The sequence below is a fragment of the Microtus oregoni genome, unplaced genomic scaffold (assembly GCF_018167655.1).
Source record: "Microtus oregoni isolate MIOR12 unplaced genomic scaffold, Mior012 000144F_ref0000341, whole genome shotgun sequence".
Taxonomy (NCBI): Eukaryota; Metazoa; Chordata; class Mammalia; order Rodentia; family Cricetidae; genus Microtus; species Microtus oregoni.
Window position 1 is genome coordinate 918,381 of NW_024544794.1, and position 18,588 is coordinate 936,968.

The 18,588-nt window shown below is 43.0% G+C and overlaps 1 protein-coding gene across 4 annotated transcripts in view; it reads right to left on the minus strand.

Annotated features, from left to right (window-relative positions):
* Positions 1–195: 195 nt before the first annotated feature.
* The window catches only part of LOC121444839 (protein FAM126B), a 48,249-nt gene continuing 29,856 nt past the window's right edge, over positions 196–18,588 (minus strand). For 3 of the 4 annotated variants that reach the window (XM_041646740.1, XM_041646741.1, XM_041646743.1), the window contains 8 exons: positions 16,488–16,568; positions 13,551–13,666; positions 12,136–12,231; positions 9,668–9,784; positions 8,980–9,067; positions 7,090–7,249; positions 6,206–6,367; positions 196–2,334 (listed from right to left, as the gene is read on the minus strand). In XM_041646740.1, coding sequence (XP_041502674.1) covers positions 1,733–2,334; positions 6,206–6,367; positions 7,090–7,249; positions 8,980–9,067; positions 9,668–9,784; positions 12,136–12,231; positions 13,551–13,666; positions 16,488–16,568 — 1,422 coding nt within the window. In that variant the 3' untranslated portion in view covers positions 196–1,732. The remainder of the gene's footprint in view (positions 2,335–6,205; positions 6,368–7,089; positions 7,250–8,979; positions 9,068–9,667; positions 9,785–12,135; positions 12,232–13,550; positions 13,667–16,487; positions 16,569–18,588) is intronic. The other variant, XM_041646742.1, reaches the window with a different exon arrangement.

Genomic DNA, 18,588 nt, shown 5'->3' on the forward strand with positions numbered 1-18,588 from the left:
GAATAACCGCTGAGGCTCTAGTTTTCCATTTTGTAGACCATCAGATCCAATCAGGGATAGTCTAACAGACACACAGACAGACGACTCTTCCAAAAGTCGTGGTGCGGAACAAAAGAGAGGTGTTTTCCTGGTTAATTTATCAAATTCTACCGTAAACGGAGATAAAACAATTCTGTCAATTAAGAGAACACTTGCTTTCAATAAAGGCAGTATATTTTTCTTTCACAACGACACATGAAATGTCTACACGTACAAGGGTATGTGTAACTCATGGTTTTGAGATGGACAGCAGATGAAGACACAATACTGATTTTCAAAATCCCAGTACATTCCCTTCTTTTTCAAACAAAGCCTGAGACCCAGAAGAGATTGTAAGAAAGTCTTTCCCAACCAAATCACACAAAAGAACTGAGCCAATAATGCATTCTTGTAACCTCTTAGCAGTCACCAAACGCTACTGACATACATTCAACATCGAGCTTACTGGCATGATTTCAAAGTTTTATAAAAACGAGAAACTTTGCAGATAATCAGAAGATACACAAATTGCATTAAACACAAAGGCAGTGTGGTCCTTGTGGAGAAATCAAGTCAGTACCCTCGGGTAGAAACGCTCTATAAAAATGTGTCACATTGAAGCATCAGTGTTTTCAGCCAGTTTTCTGTCCCTGATGCATGTCCTCGGAGCGTACGATCTCAGGACTTTAGGCTTCTTTATCATCCACTATCTGACTGAATTTAGGTACATCTGGGAAGCAGCTGAAAGGGATTCTCCGACAGCCTGACGTCACAGAACGTGGACCGAGAAATCCCCCTCTTTACCTGAAGACGCACGGTTCCTACTTCAGTCATCATCAGCTCACACAGGAAGAGAAGGAAACAGTTACAACCTCACCTCACTTACACTCTCACGCAAACCAAACAAAGCACCCTTCCCCCCACGAAACCCCAGCACCAAAGAAAGTGTCAATCATTCCCAGGAAATAGAGCATGCCCCTTGGAGTCTCTGATTGGCTAGTTCAAACTTTAAGGGCAGAAATGTCCCTAAGTCCTTGTGGGAAGAGGGAAGACGTGTTGTTGATGACTACAGAGCCATTGAGAAAGTGCATTAATTACACAATCAACTCGGAGCCTTCCCCTCCGGTGGAGGTGCTCACAAGCTGACTAAATGCCTCAATAACTAAATGTTTATGATCTTGGGATCGAGGAAAGGGGGCAGCTAGCCTCGTTTTAATGAAACACCGCAGTAGTCTACCACCTTCCCCATGCTTCTCAAGACTATAACATTGCACAGACTCAGAGAAGTCTGAAGTCATAGCAGAATCTCTGAGGCACTCCTGGTTAAGAGAGAGAAAAAAAATGATCCAGTTATCTTCATAGTTCCATAGATTATGTGAACAAACCCGTTTTGTTTTTAAACAAAAGCCGAAGGATCACTTCATAGGGATCATACACCATTTCCTCTACCACCTCCTCAGTCCCGATCAGCCTACGACGGATTGCACGTTACCCAAGGAGAAAGGAAGGCGTCGAAAAGGCAAACATCTTACACAGCTTCACAAACACATTTGCAAGGAATAAGTGGAGGAAATGAAAGGGGAGAGAAAACCTTATTGCTGTTTCCATACAAAATACAGTATGAAGATGCCTAGGCTAAATCACAATGTGGGATGAAGGGTCCTGCACAATGAAATGTTCAGTTTGAAAGGTAAGCGGATGGGGGACATCAGAACTACACCTGGGATATCAGCTGCATATTGAAACTCGGGGATCGAGACTGCTTTGTTAGGGGGGCTCCTGGGCTGAGGAGCTCCTTGCCTTCACCAGCATGCCCTAGCCGGTCTTCCTGGAGGCTGATGGCTGAGTATCGATTGGCATTTGTGGCTGCCAGGTTAGTCACCCCCTCAGTGCCGACCCCGATGCTGGTACCGGCTTGACTGCCGTTTACATAGTCAAACGATTTACTCGAGGAAGCGCTGGCTGTCCGAATTAGACTTAAGCTATTGGTTTTTGGCACCACCTGGCCGGCAGGCAGACTCAGGTGTTTCTTCATCGGCGTCAGCTCCACTGAATCTAAACTAAGATCTGCTGGCTGTACAAACTGCCTGCGAACTACTGAATCGCGAGGGCTCTCACTGGATTTGCCGGCAGACGCGGTTTCCTTATCTTTGGAGGATCTACCGGTGGCTACTTTCCGTAAGCTTCCTCCCCTCTGAGACGAGGACGATGCTTTGGTCCCATGTGGCTGGCTGCTGAGGGAAGCCCCAGATGAGAAGCCCTCGTCTGCATCGTTCACGTTTAAAGAGTCCTCTCCGCCATTGAGACCCTCAGCACCTACAAGAAACCAGACAGACTCAGCAACAGCTGGATGGGCACAAAGCACTGACCTGCTCTCATCGATGTTACTACGTCTGTAATGACCTTCGGGCCACAAACCTCCACACAGAATTAACACGCTGATCATCGTCTTCATCTTTATATGTCCTGATCTTGGGAAACTACCCGTAAGCGCTAACTAGTGAACTGTCAACATCTAGACACAGAAAACTAAAACACGGCACTGTAAAACCACACTGCTACCCATCTGAAGTCACTGTATCTACAGGTTTTAAAGCAAAACTCGTTCCTCCTTTGTACAACAGGAATTCTCTTCTAACTCCAGTTACCCAGAGCTGTCCCAAGTTATTCAGGCCTACAGGCCAAGCCTTTTCAGTTACAATAAAAATGCATTATTTATTTGGTAGCTAACTGCATTTATATAGCTTTTTAATGTATTTCTTTTTATTATCTACTAAATTTGCCAACTCAACTAAAACACGACGTTGCTTTGGTAACTCTACAATCCCGTCTTGTCTCATGGACACACCTGCATACTGATTTCCGTGTTTCCCAAGTCAATCAGCATAAAGGGTAATACTGACTGTGAGGTGGCAAAGGGGGCCAGCAGGGATATTTCTACTGTCTGTATTTTATATTTCCCAACAGTTTACTTTTTTCTTTTCTTTCAAGACAGGGTTTCACTGTTTAACAGTCTTAGCTGTCCTGGAACTTGCTCTGTAGACCAGGCTGGCCTCGAACTCACAGAGATCCACCTGCCTCTGCCTCCTGAGTTCTGCGAGATGCGGACCATGTGCAATATAATGAGGCTGCAGTTTCCAGACAGCCCCATTCTCTTACTGAAAGGTCTGATCAAATAGTCTCAAAATTAATGTTTTCTTCTTTCAAAAACTGAAAACATTTTCCCAGACTGAAAGAAAACTTGAATCTATAAAATAGATATTAACATGATAGTTAAGGTAAAATGTTAGGGAACAATCTAAATACTACTTTCAGATACAGGTTACCAAAGCAAAATGTATATATTCAAACATAATCTTCTACTTAACATAGTACCTGAGAAAATAAAAATATTTTTTAGCTACATTTCTTCACATGAATTCAAATTAGGCATCCTTAAAGCAAAAGACAATTTGTTCCATAAATGTATTTAAGTGTAAATACAAACATTAATATCTACAGCGATTTGATGTTAAATCACCATGCAAAGCCATGTGGAAATCCATTTACAGAAAAGAGAAAAGCAAGTGACATGAGTTCTCTCAGCCGCTGCGGGAGACCCGAGGACCGTGCACCTCGGAAATGGAAACTTTAGGTCAGATTTGCATCACTTCTTTTAATAACTGACTTCTAAGTAGTATAAATAATTCCAAATATTCAGAAGTATCAATATTAAACTGGATTGAGTTTCTCTAAGTGGTCAGGACAGGAGACTGAGAGACTCAGTGTTGGTCTGAATTTTGCTGCATGCAGATCTGGTGCCCAAGCAATCCGGCTATGTGAGAGGGAGGATAACATAAAAGCACCATGCAGGAGACTCTGCTGCTATTCATATACCAGAAATGCTATTGCAATTTAATACAACAGTGATCACACATAAATCACAGGCACTACCTTAAAGTCTTCCTTGAATTTAAACATATAGTAAACAAATGAATTTTTAAAATTTTATTGCTATTTTTATTGTATTTGTATCAGTATCTTCTGTGTCTGTGGGTGTGGAGGTCAGAGGACTCCTGTGGGGCTGGTGTTCCCTGTCTAACTGCACACGGGTTCTACAGCACACTCAGATCCTCGGGCTTGTAGGGCAAACACCTTTAACAACTCAACAATTTTGCCTACCCTAATAAACACACTTTTATTGTAAAAACATTACTATAAATATATTTTACTTTAGAGTACATTATATATGTGATCATAAAAGCTTCAGGGTTTTAGTGAATGAACAAAATTCTCATAAATATTAATCAATTTCCTTTTCTCTGTCTTAAAAACCCTCAAAGGATGCTGCGTAGTGGCACACACTTTTAATCCCAGTACTCGGGAGGTGGTGGCAAATGGATCTCTGATGAGGCCAGCCTGGTCTACAGAGAGAATTCCAGGACACCCAGGGCTACACAGAAAAACCCATTCTCGAAAAATCAAAACCAAGACCACCACCAACAGAAACCCCCAGGGAAATAAAACGCAACTGAGTCTCAGAACATGCTTCCCGTTGTAGCTTTTCTGTAGGTGAAAACACGCATGACTCCAAGACACACAGCTGGAAAGGGCTTCACTGACCCTTCTGTCCACAGCATGTTCCCTAACTTTTGCACCTACAAACACGTGTTTAAACCCACAACTACCCCAGGTTAAGAGATAAAATTATCTTGTCCTTTTGTGAGACAGGGACTCTCTGCCTCTGTCTGCACTGGTCTGGAACGCACAAGAGAGTAGGCTGGCCTGAGTCTCCTCAGTTAGGAGCAGAGGTGTGCGCCACCACACCAGCTCCAAGTGCGCTAAAGAACTGTATCCACTGTCCTTGGTCTATACACCCTGCACACTATCTCAAACATTCAAGATGAATTACTGTTTTGGTTCCTTTTCAAAGCCTATGACTGACGAATTAGAAGTAATGCTTTAGCCTAGTGTCACACCGGCAAGAATTTCAATGTCAATATGGTGTTATTTTTAGCACAAATACTCTCAACATCCTAACAATAATTATACATAAACAGAAAATGGTTTATTTAGTCATCAATAATGAAAAATAGATTGTTGTTTAGTTTGGATCCACTCTAGGTTCCAAAAATCTACTAATTTTATATATATTTTGCATTTAGACAAGAAAGATCTAATTGCTCTAGGGGTTAGATAGAGATAGGAAATAGACCAGAAGGGAAGGCACACCTCCACAGGCACGTCAGGAAGAGTCTCTACAGCAGGACCACCTGTGGGGGCAGCGGGCCATGCACATGCACAAGTGTTACATGGAGTGAGACAATCTGGGCAAACGGGTGAGGAACCAAGGGAACATTTAGATTCTTACTGAGCATGCTCAAAGTTCTAGTACACCAAAGAGAGAGATACTTCTGTAAGGTAGAAAGTAAATGTTCTGTGTTTGTTCTTTTAGTATGAAGAGCTGGTCTCTTTCAAGGGCACTCAGAGATGTATTAGTGTAGTTTTAGGGTAGTCCTCCAGGGGCTATGGGCTACAGTTCTGTCTTCCACAAAGCTAACTCCTGTGGCGTTCCATGCACAGGGCTCCTATCTGCCTACACCTACACGGGAGAGACAAAGCTCTGCTCTGCTCACGACCTGCGAACAACACACTTCATCCGTCTGGGGCTATCGTTATTCATAAACACAGGGAGGGCACAACGCTTCGGGACAGCAGTCAGAAGATGTCAGGGATTTATTAGGAACTTAGTCCAGCTGTTGAGAAGCCGGCCAGTTCCAGCGCTCTGTCAGAGAAGGGAGATACCCTAGGAACATAGCTCCACTTGGGTTTCTTAAGTGGACTTGTATTTAAAACTCTCTTCACAGACTTTTACAGAAGAAACCATCCTGTGTGCACATTAGTACGGACGATGCTGCATTAGAGTAAACATGCTCAGTAATGAAAGCCTCCAAGCGTTTGCAGACTTTTCATCCTGCCTTGTTAGTAGCCATGCCAAGCTGCCGTCTGGTGACACAGGGAAGCAGACTCCAGGCCAGCACAAATGGCAACTGAAGATCGCACCTAACCTGGTGCTAGGCACAGGGGAGGAGGGCTGCTTTGCAAAGAGGAGCTAGTACACCCAGGGCAGTGGAGACACACACTACAACGGAAAGGTCCTCCTCCAGCAACTGCCTCACTGACTCCTGCCTCCTCATCTCTGTCCTACCCTCTGTGGTGGCTGCTGCCGAGGTGGGCTCCGGCGAGCCATGCTCAGGGGTCCTGCGCACCTCCCCCTCTCGCACACGTATGATCCCTAGGTCAGTGGAGCCGTGTTGGATCGGGGAGCCGGGAATACTCGAGTCAGCCTCGTTTGAGAAGTCAAAGCCATCTGGGATTCAACATATAACATTTTAGTACTTTTGTGCTGCTCTGTCCTCTTCTGAGCATTCTGACCCAGGCATGTACATATGGATGACATCAACACAAACACTATCTCTATAGCTACATGTGTGTGCACAGCTCACACACACATAAGGCAGCAGATGAACAATGTGAGGTTCGCAAGTGAACAGGGCAGAAAAATGGGGATCGTTAAAAATGACGACGTCTCGTAAGCAAGACAGCCTGACTCTTCAGGAACATGTCCGTAAAATATTGCTGGGTTCAGTTCTTAGGGAAAAAAAGGGAAAAACAAATATAAAAATCCAAAAATAAGAACCAGTTCCTCTGTGGATAGCGTGTATCATACAGTCAGCTGGACCAGTCGTGGTTTTCCCCCACAGTGCTCATACAGGTACCTTTTCCCAGTTAACAAGCTTAAAAGCAACACTGTCCCCGATTTTCATTACTAGTTAAAAAAAAAAGACAAAATTTACCTAGGTCTTATTCTTCGTTTTAACATTAATAGAACAACCTAACATCTTTCTACTTTATAAACAGACATTTTTACATCAAAATAACTAAGCATTATCACACTGCTAGTACCATTTTTAAATGAAACTACTTTACTTTAGTCCACAGAGCATCCATTACTACCAAGCATTAGTGGGTTTTGTACAAACAGTGCTAAGTTGATTTGAATCCATGAGGAAGCCATGGATTTGCACTGACCTTCTCTTCTCCACCGATGACGCCGGATTGAAGCTGTTGTAATCGCAGTCCGAGAGATCCTCGGCACTGTCGGAGTGACTTCCACTTTGAGGACTTTCTGACCTTCTTGAGAAGAATCAGGTGCATCAAATGGTAAGGAGTTTTTCATGGCATTGGCGACCTAAAGTGATAACATCAGTCTGTACAGATTTACAACCGACATACTACTTTACCTCTTCCATAAGCATGTTCCCATTATTCTGAACATCCACAGATATACAATGTAGTATAATATAAAAGCACACGTGTCAGAAATGTTTATTTTCAATATTATATATTCTTTTTATTTTTTTGTGTGGTTTTTCGAGACAGGTGTTTCTCTGTAGCTTTGAAGCCTGTCCTGGAACTCACTCTGTACTAGGCTGGCCCCGAACTCACAGAGATCCGCCTGCCTCTGCCTCCCAATTGCTGGGATTAAAGGTGTGCACCACCACCGCCCAGCTGTTATCAATATTATATATTATTTTCAGCAGGAGTGCAGAAACGTGTTACTGTTTTATCACAGGTTAAGTTCTCTGTTATTATCACATGAAAAAGCAGGAATTCTAACTTGTTTTATATCTTAGTACAAATATTGAACATTTTTGTTTGGAATACTCTTTCCTTTTGAAACTCAGCAACTTCCAAAATCCAGTGTGTTATATGAGCCTGCTGAAAAAAATATATAATGTGGGTCTGGGTACAAGTTGAGCTGGTTGGTCCAGGCCACTGGGATGGCCCCATTCTGTCAAGGGGCAGAGCGAGCTCTCCCATGCCCATGGTGAGAGGTGAGGCCATCTCTCCCAGTGCAGAGGCGGCTCTCCTGCTACAGTGTCCAGGGACAAACAGGGCCAGGGACAGGCAGGGCCGCCCAGCATGCCTCATGGATTTCAGCAACCATTGCTCCCCTCTGTGACCCCTTGTGGCCTCTGATACAGTGTCCAGCAAGGGATGGGGCCAGGGACGGGCAGGGCCGTTCAGCATGCCACACGGATTTCAGCAACCATTGCTCCCCTCTGTGATCTCTTGTGACCTCACAGGCCATGGACATCACCACAGCTTTTTTTTTTTTTTCTAGACAGTGCTTCTCTGTGTAGCCCTGGCTGTCCTGGAACTCACTCTGTAGACCAGACTGGCCTTGAATCCAGAGATCTACCTGTCTCTGCCTCTTGGGTGTTAGGATTAAAGACAGTTACCACCACTGCCCACCTCTATAACTTTTCTATATAAAGGAAATAGTTAAGAATTTACATATTTCTGTGGAGAAAAATAATCTCCTTCAGTGACTACTTCATTTCTAAACTCTCCTAGTTTTGATAATAATAACAAAATGATTTCACACAAGATTAAACAGCCTTTCTTCTTCTCTACATCCGAGTAAAACTCAGGTGGCTGTCCCCCTTTAAGATAGCTTTACTGTCTGGAATAGCCAGTAGCTCACTGTGCAGCTGAGAACCTCCCGCACTTTGTGGCAATCTCCTGGTTCCGCTGGTATTTCCAGTGTAAACTACGACGCTCATCTTGGTCTTCTCTGTTCTTAAGGATTTCAAAATGTTTCATGTTTTCAATTTATCTCAACACCGCCCTGCCCTCTGCCCCTTGACAACACTGACCACATGCTTTAAGAAGAGTCAACACATGCCAGGCCGTGGTGGCACACACCTGTAATCCCAGCACTAGGGAGGCAGAGGCAGGTGGATCTCTGTGAGTTCCAGGCCAGCCTGGTCTACAGAGTGAGTTCCAGGACAGGTTCCAAAGCTATAGAGCAATCCTGCCTCGAAAAACAGAAACAGAAGAATCAACACAACTCCAGAACTAGGACCTAAACAAACCTCTACTCATCATGGAAAACAAATATAAAAAATGACTTACCAAGAGTGGCTGAGAAAAGAGCTCTAGCTGGGCTCTATAAATGATGTCATCAAGTACTTCCTGGCCAAGGTCCCACTGTCCATTATACCTGTGGGAGGCATTATTTAGTTCTTTCTTTCTTTCTGTTTTCAAGACAGGGTTTCTCTGCATAGCCCTGGTTGGCCTGGAGCTCACTCTGTAGACCAGGCTGGCCTGGAACTCACAGAGATCCACCTGCCTCTGCCTCTCGAGTGCTGGGATTACAGGTGTGCTCCAGCATTGCTCTGCTATTTTGTACTTTTAATAGATATCTCTGACCTTCAGCACTTTAAAAGAAAATGGTTCCAAGTTCTACTTCTTTAGTTATAAAACAAAACTTACACTTTACATTTCATTGCTGAATGTATCCTATAGTTACTTATAACAAAATGAAGATTTCAGCTCTATGTTTCAAGTAGTTTAAGTTTCTTTAAACAAACTGGATTTTATCATGTGATGATATTCAGAGTAATCTCTTTAAAGTATTCATGATAAGAATAATGAACTATATGGAAATAATACAGATTGCATATAGGAAATTAAGTAGCTATGTTAAAAGTACTAGACAGACACTGTATTAGAAAAACAAGGTGGCAGACATATCGCGGAACTAAAGTCTCTGATAAAGAAGGAAAATCCCACGTGCAGAATTTATCTTCTTCCTACTCACATGGCATAGTACACGCCTGTGAGAAGCTGCACCATGAACTCAGGATCCAGCACTATCCGGCCGCAGACTTCCTTCCACTGCTTCTCCTGCTGCCGAGGAAACCCACTCACACAAACCCTGGAAGACAGTCGTTGAGAATGGTTTCCTGGTTGGCTGATCATAGACTTAACTCATCACTCTTCAGCTATCGGTGCCTGATAAACGCCAGAGTCGTGAACTGTAGAACATGCCTCATTTTCAATTTTTTAAAGCATGCCTTTATTCATAAAGCATGTATTTCATGAAGTGACAAGTTTCTCCAAACAGCTAACAATCTCTCTCACAGATATCTTTGTACCTATTCTCAAACATATACATACATACATAGCTTTTATCCATCCAAAATTGTAGTGGAGAATTACTAGATAGCACATACATCTTAAAACAGACATAGAAGAATACTGTTGCTCATGAGACCACAATTATTTGATGTTTTACGCAACCACTATTAAATGTGCACAACTGTTATCTACTCATTTTCTTTGCTGTGTAGTCCAGCACTGGACTGGAGACTCTCATGGCAGTGGGGCTGTTCCTTCCACAATTGATCCACCATGAGTAACCTCAAAACATCAAGGTCTGTTCTCCACACCTCAGCAGCACCTGTTCCCGGGTACTGCACACCAAGGACTTCTGGTGCTGTGGGACAATGGTCTTTTATCCTGTCACTTGTATTATTTTTAATAAAATGCTGATTAGCCAGGAGCCAGGCAGGAAGAAGAGGTGGGGCAAGAGAACAGGAGAATTCTGGGAAGAGGGAAGCTCAGTCTCCAGTCGTGACCCAACCACAGAGGAAGCAAGATGTGACTGCCTCACCGAAAAAGGTACCAAGCCACGTGGCTAACATAGACAAGAATAATGGGCTAATATAAGTTATAAGAGTTAATAAGAAGCCTGAGCTAATAGGCCAATCAGTTTATAATTAATGTAGACCTCTGTGTGATTTCTTTGGGACTGAATGACAGCAGGGCAGGACAGAAACCTCAGTCAACATTTTGGTAGCTACTTGGCAGCATGAACTGCACTTTCCTTCTTTCCTTTTGAGACCCTGGCTGTCCTGGAACTCACAGAGATCCACCTGCCTCTGTCGCTGAGTGCTGGGATTAAAGACTGGGATTACTGCTCCTATAGCCAAGCTTGCCCTTGAATCTTCTACTTGCTGTTTATATATCAGTGTGTCCTTGTCCATTATGTTTAATTTTAAGATAACAGCTGATGCTAAATGAACTCTTTGGTCCTCTTTTAAGAAGGTGTAAGAGTGGTCATGATGCCAAATAGACTATGCTATCATCTCTGTAGGCAGTGATAACAAAGACCGTCGAAGCTCCTATTAGCCAAAATATCAAAACACCTGCCTTTTGTTTCACTGACTCATATAAACAGTGCTTCCAGGAGCAATCTGGTGTGCTGATAAATGACCCTAGACTTAGTGGACGGACCCGCCCCTTGTTCAGCTAGGCAACGTTCTATTGAGTGTTAAAATAATCTTTTTTATCATTTTAAAATGTGTATATGTGTGTGTAAATGTTGTCTGCACATGTATATCTGTGTGTCAGTGTTTTGTCTGCACGTGTGTATCTGTGTGTCAGTGTTTTGTCTGCACGTGTGTATCTGTGTGTCACTATTTTGTCTGCACGTGTGTATCTGTGTGTCAGTGTTTTGTCTGCACGTGTGTATCTGTGTGTCACTGTTTTGTCTGCACGTGTGTATCTGTGTGTAACTGTTTTGTCTGCACGTGTGTATCTGTGTGTAACTGTTTTATCTGCACGTGTGTATCTGTGTGTAACTGTTTTGTCTGCACGTGTGTATCTGTGTGTCACTGTTTTGTCTGCACGTGTGTATCTGTGTGTCACTGTTTTGTCTGCACGTGTGTATCTGTGTGTAACTGTTTTGTCTGCACGTGTGTATCTGTGTGTAACTGTTTTGTCTGCACGTGTGTATCTGTGAGTGTTTTGTCTGCACGTGTGTATCTGTGTGTAACTGTTTTGTCTGCACGTGTGTATCTGTGTGTAACTGTTTTGTCTGCATGTGTGTATCTGTGTTTTGTCTGCACGTGTGTATCTGTGTGTAACTGTTTTGTCTGCACGTGTGTATCTGTGTGTAACTGTTTTGTCTGCACGTGTGTATCTGTGTGTAACTGTTTTGTCTGCACGTGTGTATGTGCGTGTATGTCAGTGCAGGACCAGCGTTCTGAAGAGGACACGGGAACCTGTGGTCTGGATAAGCAGAGCTGCAGGCCACTGTGCAGATGAAGCCAGGGCTCTACCTACTGAGCAAGCCACCTCTCCAGACCCCTAAAATCATTCTCATTCCTGAGAACGTAAGCTCCGTGAATTTCATCTACTCTGTAGCAGACGTTAAACAGCCGGGCGGACAGGGTACCTCCCGAATGACCCTGTGACTATGATGACCGTGACCACTGCCCTTACCTGGAGCCCATCTGACACAGGGACTGGTAGGAGGAGGCCGGCATATACACAATGGCTGAGTTATAGCACAGCATGAGGAAGCTCAGGACCTCGAACCTAGAGCAACAACAACAACACACAATAGTAAATGATTTACTCACTAAATGGTTTTAACATCTTCATGATTTCTTCTTAATCAGGTTACTGTAGGAACCTCCTCTACAGTTTGTTTTATTCTTATTATGAACCATAGCCCTTGCTGTCACCAGTATTTTCTTTTTCTTTAGTGTTTTTTTTAATTTATTTACATTTTTTTTTTTTGTACATCAGTATTTTGCCTGCATGTATGTCTGTGTGAGGGTGTCAGATCCCCTGGAACAGGAGTTATAGACAGATGTGAGCTGCCATGTGGGTGTTGGGGATGAACCCCAGTCCTCTGGAAGAGCAGTCAGTGCTCTTACCCGCTGAGCAAGCTCTCCAGTCCTGCAGCACGTATCTGACTGGTTATACTAACCTTGTTTAATAGAGTTTGCTGAACTACTCCATAAGCAGAAACCATTTCCAGTAGAGGGGAGCGGGGAAGAATCTGGTTACGGATGACATGGAGACACCACAAGGGTGCTGACCGCCCGCTGGAGCCCCCGGGATGAGGAGGGTGTGGCGCTGTGTGAGGAAGAGCCAGCTTTCTCCATGGACAAGCGTTAGCTGTCCAATCCCAGTGGGCAGGGCTGGATATGTGCATATGCAAGCAAATACTCAGTAGATTACATATACACAGGCATATACACACATACATCCGTATGTATATACAAGTAACAATAATAACGAGAGATTAAGAACTTGGGAGGTGGGACACGGAAGAGCTGGGGAGATGGGGAGGAGTGGTGGAGCCTTAGTATTGATTTTCAGATTTTGTAATGTGTGCCTTCTTTGGTGGTAAGACCCAAGTCTATAGCAGAAACTCATTTATGTTTCACGTGTACCACGCACACACATGACATTCTGCTGCTTGTGCTTCACCTCTGCCCCGCCACACAGACTGTGTGCGGGTTGTCCGCCTGTGCCACTGTGCTGTGCCCACCAGGTTTCAGAACAGGGTTTCTCTATGGAACATCTCTAGCTGTCCTGGAACTAGCTCTTGTGCACCTCTACCACCCGGTGCTGTGAAGTTTTTATTTTTTTACATTTATTTATTACATGTTTTTAAAAACTTATTTTAGATTTATTTTGTGTGTGGAAATTGCCAGCATGTGTGCATGTGTACAAGCATGCCTGGTGCCCGTGGAAGCAAGAGGAAGATGTCAGATCCCCTGGAACCGAGTTGCAGATGGTTGTGAGCTACCATGTGGGTGGTGGGACTGAACCCAGGTCCTCCGGGAGAGCGGCCAGCTTGCCCCAGCGATCCCACCTGCCCCACTATGCAGTTTGACCATTACCGGTTCTGCGCAGTGAAGGTCTCTCTCTGAGGATGAAGGTCACTGTAAACAACCCTGATGAGATCATGCTGACACAACGCCCCTTCTGTTAGAGCCATGGATCCAATTGTTGAGGGCTACGAGAAATAAGGTGTAGCATGAGATAATGAAGTAAAAAACTTGTATCGTGTAATCGTATTTAATTCTGTTTAAATAAAATGAAGTTTGAAATAAGTTTTTTCTGCTCAATGACGCTTTATGTTTTCTTTTGGAATTATGTGAAGACAGAAAATTTGAAAGATATCACTGCACTTTCTGAAACATTATGGAGTTACTCTGCATTTAAGAACAAGAAAAGCTGCTAAAACACTTAGGTTTTACATTCATATTTGTTTTGTATTCCAGAACACACAATACAACTACCTATACAAAATAAACAATATTGAGACTATGATAAAAACCTCTTTAATATTCAATTTCTCACGTCGGACTTACTGTCACTACTATTCATTTTCTTTCATAACACAATACAAATAACTTAATTAAAATCTATTTCTCAGAAACATTATTATTCTATGTTAAAATGAATCTTGGTTGAATAGGAGATATACTATCTCTTTTTTGGTTTTTCAAGACAGGGTTTCTCTGTAGCTTTGGTCCTGTCCTGGAACTCACTTTGTAGACCAGGCTGGCCTCAAACTCACAGAGATCCGCCTGCCTCTGTCTCCTGAGTGCTGGGATTAAAGGTATGCGTGCGCCACCACCACCTGGCTGAGACAAACTCTTTCTAACACAATGCAAAGTCTCAGGGGAATTAATTTTAAAAATTAATAGCTTCATTGAGACACAAAATAGACAGGATAATGTGTGTTAAAAATAGAATATGATTTTTTTTTGGATAAACTTTTTAAATGCCCACAATCTGACACGTCAAATGCCACTGAAGATGGTAAATTTGATTCATCACACATTTCCTTATTGGATGTTACTAAAGAAAGCTGCTCGACATCAACATTTACCTATATAATCACGAGTGTGATCACAGTCTTCTCAGAATAAACATTTACCTATATAATCACGAGTGTGATCACAGTCTTCTCAGAATAAACATTTACCTATATAATCACGAGTGTGATCACAGTCTTCTCAGAATAAACATTTACCTATATAATCATGAGTGTGATCACAGTCTTCACAGAATAAACATTTACCTATATAATCACGAGTGTGATCAGTCTTCACAGAATAAACATTTACGTATATAATCATGAGTGTACCCATAGTCTTCTCAGAATAAACATTTACCTATATAATCACGAGTGTACCCATAGTCTTCTCAGAATAAACATTTACCTATATAATCACGAGTGTGATCACAGTCTTCACAGAATAAACATTTACCTATATAATCACGAGTGTGATCACAGTCTTCACAGAATAAACATTTACCTATATAATCACGAGTGTGATCACAGTCTTCTCAGGATAAACATTTACCTATATAATCACGAGTGTGATCACAGTCTTCACAGAATAAACATTTACCTATATAATCACGAGTGTGATCACAGTCTTCTCAGGATAAACATTTACCTATATAATCACGAGTGTGATCACAGTCTTCTCAGGATAAACATGAGCAAAGCAAATATGTTATCCATGAGCTAGAATGTGCATTAGAATCCTTTATACTAAAAAATAACGGAGTATCGACATCCTTCTGAGTAATTATTTTACTAAAGAAAAATAAAAATTAATCAATCTAACAAAGATCACCAGTAAACAATATGAAAAAAAAACAATTCTTCGAAAACTCATTTCAAAAACTGATTTAAAAAGATGAAAAAGAGTGGAGTGGTGGTGGCGCATGCCTTTAATCCCAGCACTCAGGAGGTAGGGGGTCTGGCGGATCTCTGTGAGTTCCAGGATAGCCAGGGCTGTTTCACAGAGAAACTCTGACTCAGAAAACAAAATGAAAAGCTGAAAATGACCCCGACGAGGGAAAACCCAGGAATAGACAAGAACTGGAGGAGATGTTTCCACTAAGCACTAACTCCCTGAACACAAGTTTGACACCACACAGAGCTACCCTAAAAAATGTGCTCCACGTGGGCTGGAGAGGTGGTCCAGTGGTTACAGCACTGACTGCTCTTCCAGAGGACCTGGGTTCAATTCCCAGAAACCACATGGCAGCTCACAACTGTTAGTAATTCCAAGATCTGACACCCTGACACAGACAGACACGCAGGCAAAACACCAATACACATAAAATGAAAATAAAAATTTACTCCGCTAAAATTAGTTAATTTATTTAATGTGAGTGTATGCACATATGGAAGACAGAGGCAATTTGTGAGTCAGTTCTCTCCTTAAACTGCAGAGTCCAGGGAACAAACTCAGCTGTCAGGTTTGGTGACTGGAACCTGCATCTGTCAATCATCTGTTGGCCCCTTACCTGCTTCCCTGCCTCCCTCTCTGCCTCCCTCCTTCCTTTTATTAAATGTGTATGAGCGTTTTGCCTGTATACAGGTCTGTGTGTCAGATGCATGCCTGGTACCCAAGGAGGCCAGAAGAGGGTGTCAGAGAACCTGGAACTGGACTTACAGGTGGTTGTGACTTACCATGTGGGTGCTGGGAATTGAACATGGGTCCTCTGGAGGAACAGTCAGTGTTCTTAACACTGAGCCATCTGAGCTCACAACCAAAGGAGAGGACTATGTATTAGGGACCTTGCATGGTGGTGTAAGCATTTCATTGGGAGACAGAAGCAGGTTTAGGAGTGCAAGGTCATCCTTGACAACCTGGTGAGCTTGGAGCCAGCCTGGGCTACGAAAGATCATGTTTCAAAAACAGAGACAAAACAAAAAAGTACTCACAATCTTTACCTCTGGCAAAAGCTAGTCTTTCCTCTCCCTCTCAACACAATGTGAAACACGCCAGGTTCCCAACACTACTTACTTCGTGGTATATCGAGGGCTTGGACAAGGAGGGGATGGTGAAAGACAGTACTTTATTATTTCCATCTTTATCAGCAATTTCCTACAGCAAAAGTGCAAAACAACGAAACGTTAAGTCCAGCAAAATAAATAATAGTTACTTTCTTAACTAACAGAATAGACTATTGGTAATTGCAGGGGAGTTTTAGAAACAATAGCACATGAAAACAGTATTACTCTATCACACCCTTTCAAATTTATTAGCAAACCGGTGTATGTGTGTCGGGAGCTGTTACCCACAGAGATACTGAGCACAAATTACATTACATAATATCCAACATGACAGCAAGGGCAAGAAGCGGGTGTACACAGAACAGGAAGGTCAAAAGTGACTAGATTCTAGAGGGCAAAATACTGATCAGAAATATGGGTCATTGAAACATAAATAAAACCGAGAGATGCACACTTACTGAAATAACACATTACTATTACATAACGAATTGTTTGCCGGCTTTACTGAGCTATAACTGACAGAATTTACATATATTTCTAGTGCATGTGACGTTTTGATACATTTACATTGTGAATGATTACCATCAGCAAACTTACTCAAATATCAGTGCAGCAGTTACCATTTTCATGGTGACAACATCTCAAGATTGAATACCGATTATAAGAAAATGATAGTAACTCAGAATGAACTACCAAATTGTGATGAGTTCCATGTTGACAATATTAGTGTAAATGGTTAAGAAATAAGACTTAGATTCAGATAATTTCTACTGAATTGTGCAAATTCTTCTGCGTTCTTGTTTGTTTGAGACAAGGTTTCATTCAGTAGCCTAGGGCGCCCTGGAACACAATACGTACTCCTGGCAGACTTCGAGTTTGCACTTCGGTTTACTGAGTAGTGAGGTCAGAAATATGTGCCGCTCTACCTGCTGCCCCCACCCAAAGGGTCTCACTGTACTACTACAGCCTGACTTGTTTCGTAGTTCAGACTGGCCTGGAAGCAGAATCTTGCCTTTGACTCCCAAGCTGGGATTAAGGTATGAGTCACCACGCCCATTCTTTTCTGTGATTTTAAAAGCTTTTCCAGACTGGGTTTCTCTGTGTAGTCCTGTCTGTCCTGGAACTCGCTCTGTAGACCATGCTGGGCCTTGAACTTACTGAGATCTGTCTGCCTCTGCCTCCAAAGAGCTAGAATAAAAGGACCACCACCACCTGGCTTTTTTTTTTTTTTTTTTTAAGAAAAAACACTTGTAGCCAGGCAAGTTGGTCTACAAAGGAAAAGCACAGGAACACAGATGTTCTTCCTCCCTCTAGTCCTCAGGTGTCAGTCCTTCTCTCCACACCAGCAGGAGGAGCTGCTGCTGCTTCACCTCATCCCACTGCCTTCTGTCTGCTCTAAGGATCACTCAGCCGGCATGGAACCCACACAGATGCTCCCATTGGACCCTATGGTAGAGGACAATCTAAGTCAGAGGACAGACAGACACGGTGCTGCAAACCTGTAGCCTGGGCTTAGGCTCACCAGAAGCTAACAGGTCAGATTCAGACACAAAAGCTTTGAAGCCAGACTAGAATACTTGAGATCCTGTCTCAAACAACAAAACCAAAACAAATCTCAAACAAAACAACAAAAAATCCCAATCGCTTGGGCATAGTGGTCCTACCCTTTGAACACCAGCACCTGACTGAGGCAGGGGAATCCCTATGAGTTTGAGACCATCCTGGTCTACATAGTAAATTCAAGGCCAGGCCCTGTCTCAAAAACAACTGGATTAGCTTTTCACTAACAAACAAACAAGACACCTTTAAGTTTTCTGAGGTCCCATTTAAAAACAGATCTACGACGAGATCCAGTCACACCGCTCTACCAGAGACATCTGCTCACCCACGCTCACTGCTGCTCTATTCATTCTGATGTGGGAGGCCAGCCCCACCCTTCCTGGGTGATTCACCCTGGGCAGTGGTCCTCACACTGTAAGGAAGTGGGCTGAGCAAGCCCTGAGGAGCAAACCAGTAAGCAGCACGCTCCACGGCTGCTTCATCAGTTCCAGCCTCCGGCTTCCTGCCCTGACTGCCCTGGATGATGGACCACAAGACACTGTCAGGTGAAA